The sequence below is a fragment of the Pygoscelis adeliae genome, unplaced genomic scaffold, assembly GCF_000699105.1.
Source record: "Pygoscelis adeliae isolate BGI_AS28 unplaced genomic scaffold, ASM69910v1 Scaffold197, whole genome shotgun sequence".
In the NCBI taxonomy this organism is placed as follows: Eukaryota; Metazoa; Chordata; class Aves; order Sphenisciformes; family Spheniscidae; genus Pygoscelis; species Pygoscelis adeliae.
Genome location: NW_008825105.1, coordinates 280,324 through 290,187, shown reverse-complemented (window position 1 = coordinate 290,187; position 9,864 = coordinate 280,324). Strand labels below are relative to the sequence as shown.

Below are 9,864 nucleotides of genomic sequence, written 5' to 3'. Positions count from 1 at the left end.
GGGGGGGGCCGTGGGCGGCCGGGGGGGGCCCCGGCTGGGGAGCCCCAGCCGCCGGCAGTGCCCTTTGCTTTGCAGAGCGCGGTGGGCGCCGTGCACCAGACGCTGCGGATCGCCCAGGCCCTGCGGCGCTGCCGGGAGCTGCTGGTGAGAGGTCTCCACTGGGTGATGTGAGTGCCAGAGCCACCACCGTTGCGGGCGGCGTGGGGGTGACCTGTCCCTCCCCAGCACCGAGAGCTTTGTGTGTTAAGAGTTAAACCGCTCGGGGTTTTCCAGCCTCTTCCAGACAGCACAGGACCACCGGCTATCCTCACAGGGTACTGGGAGGGAGCACAGCACGATGGCCAGCGTGTGTCCCCGTACAAGGGACACTACGGGGTGCCAGGCTGCGAGGGGGCTGGATCCAGATGAGGACCTGTAGGAAAGTACCACTCAGTGATGTGAGGATGCTCCTGTCCCCACTTGTTACTTTTAAGTAACTGAAAAACTTTTTTTCAGTTCAGGAGATGCTGAGGAAAAGAGCATCATTATTGCTATTATTATTATTATTACTATTAATATTATCATTGTGCATTTTCACTGTCCTACCCATTTCCCTTGGGGCAGGAGCTTCTTGTGCAGTGGCAGGAGTGTGCCCAGCAGGCAAAAGCCCCCCTGCCCAGGAACTGCACCCAGTTTTACGTGCATCCAGCCCCCCATTTTCTCACGAGCAGCCAGAGGAGCCACCAGCTCCATCCTAACCCCCCGCCACACGCGGCCAGCCCTGGGATGGAGGTCGGGCTGCCAGGGAGCACGTGTTGGACGGGCTGTTTTCTCTCTCGGCAGTGGGAACCTGAAAACGGAGTGCTCGAGGATTTTGGAGCAGAGGAGAGGGGCTCTTTCGGTGCTCGCCTGCCTGCAGCTCACTGAGGTGAAGATCCGCGTGCTGTAAGTGTGGCTTTGCAGCCGGTGCCCTGAGGCTGCTGCAAATAAGATATGGGACTCTCAAAGGTGCCTGAATAATCAGAAATAAGTAAAATTCCAGGAATAAGCTGGTAGCTGGAAGGTAAGAGGCTTTTTCACTGTGTGTGGAGGCTGCGGGAAATGAGCCACCCTGGCTGTTTCTCCTTCTTTGCTTCAGTTTCTAATGATCAGCCCATGGTTTCACAGGAGCCCAGAATTAGTCCTCTCTCCCTGGCTCCTGCTCCTGGGTTTTCAGACTGTTACAGCCCTCGAGCCGCAGAGCGAGTGCGAGGAGGAGGCAGGGCTGCTGCTGCCCGCTCGTGGGAAAGGGAAAAAGAGCTGTTGCTGCCAGCAGAGTTAAAATAACGGGCAGGATGGCATCAGCAGCCGGGTCCCCTCCAGGGTCTGGCCAGCATCGCCGACCCCGCTCCCTGCAAACAGCCTTGGAGAGCCGAGCGCGGGGAGCATCAGGCAGTGCCGGGGAGGGCGGCTGGCAGCCCATCATGCTGCATTCCCACTGAGCCAGCATCCCGCCTGACCACACCGGCCATGATGAGATGTCTTTTATTTCCACTGAAGAGGCTCCACTAATGGAGCATTCACCGGAGGCTGAATTACAGAGAAACCCTGGGCTGTCCTCGCTACCACCAATGCACCCATTCCCGCCCGCGCTGCCCCAGGGAAAGCTGAACCCATTTTATCTAAAGTAACCCACCGTTATTTTGCTTTTCTGTTTTGTTGTTGTTGTTGTAGTGGAAAATCCTTTGCTGCTGCATTGCTGTTCTTCTATTCTTTTCAATTTAGCAAGTCTCTTAATTTCCATTTCGTCTAAAAAGATAGGGACACAGGGTTCCCATTGACTTCAGCCGGATTAGCACAGGGCTGTCGTGCCAAGGGCACTAACGCTGCAGCTGGATGCTGCTGGCTTATCCACCCCTTCCAACACGGCCTGGATCAGGCGTATTTCTGCTGACTCTGCCAGTGTCCACCGCTCGGCGTTACACTCTCGTGCCAGCTGCAGGGAGGCAGACAGCGTCTAATCTGGCGGAAAGCCAATTCACATGAAGCTTAACAATTTTGGAACGAATTGGACACAATGGGGCGAGTTTTTACCGGATCAGCACGTTGCATCTTGTGGCTCAGATCCGGTACCCTGAACGCAGAGTTATTGCCCAAGCAAACCACCGCCCGGCTCCCCCAGGGACTGTGACGCTGCCTCCACCACGGGATGGATTTTCTTGGCCCAGGTGACGGCTGCCTCTGGCTCATATTCTGCTTAAGGAATATTCATTTTCTGACTTTCTTCAGGTGCGAGGCTGTTTCTGCAGGCAGCGGGGTGCCGGCTCTGAAGGACGTGGCCATGGTGAAGACAAGGCTGCAAAGGGTGAGCCCCCGCGGGCGGCTCCGTGCGGGGCCAGGGAGCATCCGCAGCTGCGGGCGGCATTCGGAGCAGCCGGCCCCAACGTCTCCTCCTCATCCGCAGGTCGCCGAGGAGCTCTCTCAGTGCTCCCACAACATCTTTGATTTTCAAGGGGCTCTGGATGGCATTTTGTCTGAGCTGGTGAAGCACAGGCAACAAGTGCATGAAGACAAAAGGTTTGTAGCGCCAGCTTTACCGCAATCCCTGCCAACGCTTTGCTGTTCTCAGCTGGATTGAGCAGACACCGCTGCGTGCTCCCAAACAGCCGTGCACAGCCCCTCGTTGCAAACAGCTTTTAACAGCCCTGTGCCCGCACACGTGATACCGCGTGGTGTCCCTATATACAGACACGGGTAGCAGCAGTGTCCCCTAGTTACAGTGTGTTCGGATTTCATGCCAAAGTGCTCATTTCACCCCAACCTCATACCCTTCCTCTTGCGGGGCCTCACGCCTCCTCTCCTGTCCCGCTTTCAGCATCCGGCAGATCGAGTGCTGCCTGGAGAAGATGCAGCTGATCCACAAGCAGTTCAAGAAGGCCAGGACGTGTCTGCGTAAGTGTCGGGGACGGCGGCCCCGGGGGCTGCAGCAGGAACATCCCTGCGCTGGCCTGGTGGAAAAATGAATTATTTCAGTCTGCCGGGGTCAGCAGTTATTTCTGTGCCACGACAATAGTCCCAGGGGCTGCAGCCCTGAAAAGCCCCTTGAGTGAGCTCTGTGTGTTGTGAAGTTGCCCATTTATTGGGTTATTAACACAAAAACGCGTGGAGTGCATTCTGGCAGGTGACCGGTGTCTTTCCTCCCCAGGGCTGGGCTACAATGAGGAACAAATACACAAGCTGGATAAGTAAGTCCCACCGTCTCCCCTCTGTAGGACCTGCCCCGTGCTGCGGCCACGCAGGTGTTTGGTGTTTCTGGTTGAATCCTAAGGGGATGTAAATTGTTCCTGGGTCACTAATGTTGAGAGAGGGCACCTACGAGCGGCTTCTGTGATGGTTCGTCGACGCAGGACCTTTCACAGCAAAGTTTTCAAGCTACAGGCTATTTCAGACGAAGATGTGAGAACACCTCTGCAGGCCTGGGGACAGGGAGTTGCTGTTGGGCCAAATCCCTGTGTGGGACTGCGGGGGATAAGCACATTTCAGGCTATTGCTCCCACTTACTCAGTGTGTGGCCATTTATTTGCTGAGATGCTGATTTAGGAAGTGTCCGTGTTTTCACATCTGCTTAACTTTCAGTGTGAGTAAAGTGTCTGATGGCTTTTGTACCTTTAAAAATCCTCCTTTCAGTTTCCACTGAAACCAGGGGAATTTAACACGGGCAAGAAATAAAATGCACACTTCACTATATACCAGGGAGGGTGAAGTTTAACAGGCAGCTCCTTCATCTTAATTAATCTCCAGTCTAACCTTGGACATTTGCCTCAAACTCCGAGGCAAAGACTTCTGAGAAGTGCCCCGGGGTGGGGATGACAGCCCAGCTGGGCGTCCCTGCCCGGGTCCCCCTGGGCCCCGAAACCTCCCTCTCCTCTTCATCATAATTAGGTTTTGTTTTCTCTATAACACTGATGCAAAATTCATTACTGAGCATCCAGTCCCTCTTTCTCCATTTGGGAGCCAGCTTTAGGTCTCCTGCCACATGAACTGTGATGTTAATTTTCATACATTTAAGGAAATAACAGTGTTCTCTCTTTTTTCTGGTTTTAGGGTGAATTTAGGGCATCTGGCCAGGAAGGTTCTGTTGATTTTCCAGGACGACTGTGTCCAGCGGTACCAGGAGGCCCTGGCCCTCCACGGCAGCAGGATGAGGTACCGGCCCCTGCCCCGCCTTCTCCCGGGGTTTTGGGGCTCTGGCTTTCGGACCCCAGCGGGGATGGGAGAGGGGACTTGCCAGTAACCCTCCAACGACCAGGGCTTCTGAATGCTCTCTGTTGTTGATCGAGTGTTGGGATGCGGATGGAGATGGTGTTGTTGGTAACTGGTGCTGAGGGACTGGTAAAGGGGTAATAAGACCTTAAAGCAGCACCTCTGTGTGACTGCTAGAAATCCTGCTGCATACGCTGGTTCTTATCCCATGCCATGTATTTCTGCCCTGTTTTAAGTTTTGTTTTTTTTTTTTTTAAAGCCCCCTAAACTTGCAGCTTGAGTTCAAGCAGCTGGTTTCCTCGCCCTCTGACAAGGAGAGGTTATTTTATCAGGACAAAATTGCTATTGAGACAAAGGGATCTACTTATGAGGAATGATTTTCTGTTAAATGGTGTTTGGGGAATAATGCAAAGAGCAAATTGCCTTGCAGTGATTGAGCACAATCCGCTGCCTATCACAGCGGCAAAGAGCAGGGGTGAGGGGGAGGCAGTTAAAGGAAGATGATGTTGCAGAAATTGGATTTTTATGGCGCGGTCGCTTTTAGAGAGCAGCATCCATTCCCCTGGGCTGCCAGTGTGGGCGGAAGGAGAATGATTTTCTATAATGCCTTAGAATTAAACCCGGCTATTGACCTGGTCCCTATTTCTGATGTGGAGTAGCCCCGCATAGGATTTCCGATGTGGGGGATTTTTAGGCTAGAAGTTTGTCTCAGGTGCTCAGGATTTTTTTTGCCCCTGCCCTGCCTTCTCCCCTGCCCTGCCTTCTCCCCTGCCCTGCCTTCTCCCCTGCCCTGCCTTCTCCCCTTTCCCGCCTCAGCTTGTGCAGCTGGGGGTTTCCACGCTGCAAACCCTCGCCCGCGGGCAGGTTTCACTTCAGGGACAGAAGCTGTTGCCCACAGTCACCTCCCACCGCATCCCGTCATGGGGGAGTGAAATCTCCCCTTGGCTTCAGCGGGAGTTTTGTCTCAGGGTGAGATTCCTCTCTGGGTGTAGAACCCTACAAAATCCGTGCAGTGCAGGAGCCCCGTCTGCACTAAAGCAGGGCTTTTATCTTTGCTCAAGGGAGGAAAAAAGCTTCTTTGTGGTTTTCTGGAGTATTTTTGTATCTGTTTTTCTGTCCTTAGGGAGAAGGCATCATGAGTCACAACTGGATATTTTTACTTTATTGTTACTTCATTTCTAATTGTCCTGTTTTGAGTTTCTTCCTGCTAGCAGAGAGGCTTTGTGGTGTGGTGGCTGTTTTTCTGGGGACTGGAGGTGGACCGTTCACCTTAAACATTCTTTCCTTTCTTTTTTTAAAAGCCAAACCAAACCTTTTTTTATACAACTCACAGCACGCCTGCCGGGTGCGTGGCACCTCCGCCCCGGGGCCCCTCGCCCTGGCAGGAGCAGGGCAGTCAGTCCCCCAAAAGATCCCAGGAGGGTTTACTCGGGGGGCTGGGACAGAGCAGAGGGGCCGCTGGTCACACCGTCCTGGCCCAGCTCAGCCCCCTCGGCAGAGCCCACCGAGACGCCCCCTGTTTTAGGGCTTTGGTGTCAATAGTGCTGCCTGCAGAGAGACTGGCCCAAGGATGTGCTCGATGGGGGAACAACTCCGGTCTTCGCACGCTCCAGATGTGAAAGGAGAGCATGCAGAAAGAAATGCAAAACCAGGAGCCTTTTTGAGTAGATGCCCAGTCCTCCGCGGGGCACAGAGGACCGGCCTGTGCAGCACTTACGGCAGAAGTGATGGGCTTGAGCTGTCTCTCAGACGAGTAACACTTTCCCTAATTAATTTGCTGTTAGTGTTGTTTGGCTAACCTGGCCTGCAGTGGCTATTAGCAGAGCTGCAGCCATAGTTACAACACTGTTGTGACTCATTTGCTTTCCTTCAGGATTTTAACTTTGATCCAGAAAGATTTGCAGAAAACGATACAAAATTTTTTTTTAAATTAAATTATAACGATCCACACTGCTGCTGAACATTGACTAGGAATTTTGTCATCGTTTTTCTTTCTAGGAAAGTTTGTGAGATAAAGAAGCATTTGAAGAAGCTCAGCAACCGCATCAGCGCCTGCAGCGTGGAGACGATGGAGTGCCAGGACTGCCTGCAGAGTGTAGGTGCCCGGGGATGCTGCTGCTCAGCCTCTCCTTGCTTCCAGATAACGCTGCTGCTCCCCTCTCCCAGCACCCACCGTGTGCATGAGTGCATAAGTAGGGAAACACCGGAGTATTTTTAAACAACTTGCTGCGGTTCTTTGTGGGCGATCCACACCGGAGACCTTGCTTTGCCCCGCTGCGCAGAGCAAGGAATGGGTAAACCTTTGGCAGTGGCACCCCTGGTCCCGAGGACTGCCTGGCACGGGGGAATCTATGCCCAGTAAACAGGAATTGCAGTAGCAGAAAAATGATGCTTCACCTCCAGGTCTCACGGTGGACTGTCTGACAAGCTGCAGCACAGCCATCTGGTAGATGCCCTGGTCCTTTGGTTATTTTATTTTGCTTGCTCTGAAGAAGTTGACGTGCTGGGTGTGACTACGTAGGCATCATTTCCCCGAGTGTTTTGTCCCACTCTTGTCCCGGGGCTAGGCATGCCGCACTCGCAGGGCTGCAGAGAGGGCCCAGGCAGTGCAGCACCCGGGGGTCAGACCACCACAAACCGCCCGCTGCCTGCTGGGGGCTGCCAAGTCTCCTCATCTCTGCAGGCTCTGGACAGGTTTCTCCAGACAGAGAAACAGAGTTTGGCCCCGGTTCCTCCCGCGCCTTCACCCATCCATCTGAGCCAGGCACGCCAGGAGATGGCTTTCCGGTGAGTCTTTTGGAAGAGGGTTTTGCAGACAGCCCGGTTTCCCGGGGAGAAGCAGGACCTCCCGCTGCTCATCCTCTGGACGAGCAACAGAGCGAGCGTTGGGGCGAGGGCTCTGTGTCTGCAGGGCTGGGACAGTCTGCGTTCAGCCCTTCACCGTGGCCCTGCCGGGTGCGATTCCCCCCTCGGTGACCCGTGGGGCGTCCCTGCCAGCTCAGCCAGCCCTTCTGCAGGAGGTGCTCCCGCGGGGAGCAGGAGGCTGAGCAGCACGGGGGTAAGGGGCTGGTTGTGTCCCCGGCAGGATGCAGGAGCTCCTGGAGCAGATGAGGTCAGTAACTTGTGATCTCCAGTTCAACAACAGCATCATCGAGCGGTGAGTAAGAGCACCCAGAGACGCTGTTCCCAGCGGTGATTCCTGCCCCTAGCACCCAGACGTGCCTGTGCTGCCCTGGGAAGGGGCGGTGGGTCTGGGTGGGCTCCCTGGGAGTCCATGAATGAGCTCCGGCGTGGGGAGCCGTGCCTGGTGCCGAGCACAACCACAGCTGCTCATGGGCTGGTTCACACGGGGATTTTAACGGCACCAAGTTTACATCATGATCTGGCAGCAGAAGAGAGTTTATCTTTCTTGGGAGTTTAAGCATGATCTTCTGCAAATGCTATGTCATGTCTACACCCTCTTTCCAGCCTTTTTCCTGTGCTGCTCAGCACTGGCAGCTGCTGACTGCAGCGAAGTGGATGCTTTCCGTTTCTGGATGAAACTCTGTGCAAAACCCAGCATCGTGCTGCTGACAAACCCCCCTGGGTTTCTTCCTCTCCAACTTTTTTTTGAGGATCTTAATGCAAATCAACAATTCGAATATGCATATCAAAATATCAGAGTTTCAGATCAGATTTTAAAAGAAAAAAAGAAATCGGTGATTCACCCCAGCCCTGTTTTCATAGGACCAACTGTGTTGTTGCAGCATGTCCACTGTGAATAAGGGGATAAGAAAGGTGTGGTATGCTTTCGATATGACGAGCTTATCCCAAAAGGCACAGGAACAAGCCCAGAGATTGGTGCCCAGCCCAAATTGTAGTTTGGGACTACGTGAGCCCAGGCGATCCCTCTCTAGCCTAAAGCCTTTGGTTTTGTTCCTGCAGGTTAAGTGGGGCTGCCCCCACTCCCGGTATTTGAGAGAAGTGGTGAATTTGCGGCTGCTGAAGCAAACTGCTTTCCACAGCAGAGAACAGTTACAGCACTTTGGGTCCAGAGTGACAGAGGCGTTTGACGTTCGTGTTTGAGGAGCTCTCTGTGTCCTACCTCTCCGCGCCAGCACTTTTGCACAGTTCACCAGCATTAGCTTTGAGTGGCTTGCAAGCCTTGAGCCTTTGAAAGTTTGACCAGAAAATGGGGTGGGGTTTTTTTTCCTTTTAAAAAGTGCTTGAAGGACTTCATATTTTTCTAGCTTCTCTGTATCACCATGTCAGATGATGAAGAGGAAGAGGCTAGACAGATAAATTATCTTTTGCCATCTTACTCATTTAGGGATTACTCCCACTTTTTATGTACTTCTGCTTCCTGAGGCTCCGTGGAGTGGAGCAGGAGCCCCGAGCAGGAGGGGTGCTGTACCTGATGGATGAGAGACCAGATCCAGCCAGGATGGCTCCAGTGCTCTGCCTGGGAGGCGACAGCACGGGGAAGGCTGGAGCCACAGACCTCTGCCCGTGGGCGCTGCAGCCTCTCCTCCTGCTCCAAGGCTTCGCCTCCAGCCCAGCCCCGTGTTTGGGTTGCTGAGGAATTTGGGAATGGGAAGCCGAGGAAGGCTTCTCTTTTTTGGTATGTTTCTATAAATGTAACTGAGTTCTGTGTTTATGCACGTGGGGGTGTGTGCCTTCTCCAAACAACCCTGTACTGAACCTACAACTCCATCCACTGAACCTGGGGGTGCTACTAAATGCCAAGGCAAAATCTCAGACAAAAGGGCTCCCACGAGCCCTCTCCAGACACAACTCTGCAAGAGAAAGCAGGGATATTTCTTTTTCTTTTAGGTGAAAGATGAAAAGAAATCCTAAGCAGTCACCATTGCCATTAACGTGCAGGGTGAAAGGATGCATTCAGCTGTGGAGGTGACTGAGCCGGGGTGGCAGAGCTGGGATGGGGACAGGAGGGACCAGATCAGGTGCTCTGTGGGGCTGGCTGTGAGCGTTTGGAGCTGCCCTGGGAAGGACACGCACAACGCTGCGCTCCTGTTACACTCCCAAGAAATAGGATGGAGGGGAAACACGTTACCTCCCACCTCAGTCCCCCCCAGGAAGCGCACAGAGAGCTGCGGAAGGACCCCAATGCTCCACATTGGGGCTGTACCCAGCCCTTTGTTAGGGGTAGTTGTTATGCTCTGAATTTCCTACTGTTTTTTGACCTTGGGTTTTACGAGGAGCCGTAATCCTCCGGTTATCGGCTGAGTCAGCTGCTCGCCAGCAGCAGCATGTGGAGCAGCGATACGGGAACCCTGGGGTCTCGGGAGCGTGAGCATTAGATGGTATCAACGAGCCCTTTGTGGGAAGAGTCAGACACGCCGCCCCTCCGTCCACCTCTTCCTGCCTGTCCCCCGGGTGATTTATGGGTTGTCACCCAGATGTTGTCACAAGCCACATCCCGTAGTGCAGCAGAGGGGAGCAACGTCCCCGGGCTGCAGCCAAAGCCAGGCAGGGCAACAACCCGCATCCAGCCGGGCTCAGACACAGGTATTTACACCCAGGAGGCTCCTGCCAGACCAATGGGTGGAATTGCCTTGGCTCTTCCCACCCCTCACTGGCACACATGAGTGCAAACACACATAAATCACTGCCCTGGGCTCCCTGGAGAGCCCCTGCCCCCCG

The 9,864-nt window shown here is 54.0% G+C and overlaps 1 protein-coding gene across 1 annotated transcript in view; it reads left to right on the top strand.

Moving 5' to 3' along the window:
- IKBKE (inhibitor of kappa light polypeptide gene enhancer in B-cells, kinase epsilon) overlaps positions 1-8,220 on the top strand; it is a 13,158-nt gene extending 4,938 nt beyond the window's left edge. The window contains exons 10-20 of the mRNA XM_009327347.1: positions 49-167; positions 823-924; positions 2,248-2,323; positions 2,423-2,535; positions 2,834-2,910; positions 3,164-3,203; positions 4,063-4,164; positions 6,220-6,316; positions 6,905-7,008; positions 7,307-7,378; positions 8,146-8,220. Coding sequence (XP_009325622.1) covers positions 49-167; positions 823-924; positions 2,248-2,323; positions 2,423-2,535; positions 2,834-2,910; positions 3,164-3,203; positions 4,063-4,164; positions 6,220-6,316; positions 6,905-7,008; positions 7,307-7,378; positions 8,146-8,179 — 936 coding nt within the window. The 3' untranslated portion in view covers positions 8,180-8,220. The remainder of the gene's footprint in view (positions 1-48; positions 168-822; positions 925-2,247; positions 2,324-2,422; positions 2,536-2,833; positions 2,911-3,163; positions 3,204-4,062; positions 4,165-6,219; positions 6,317-6,904; positions 7,009-7,306; positions 7,379-8,145) is intronic.
- The last annotated feature ends 1,644 nt before the right edge of the window (positions 8,221-9,864 follow it).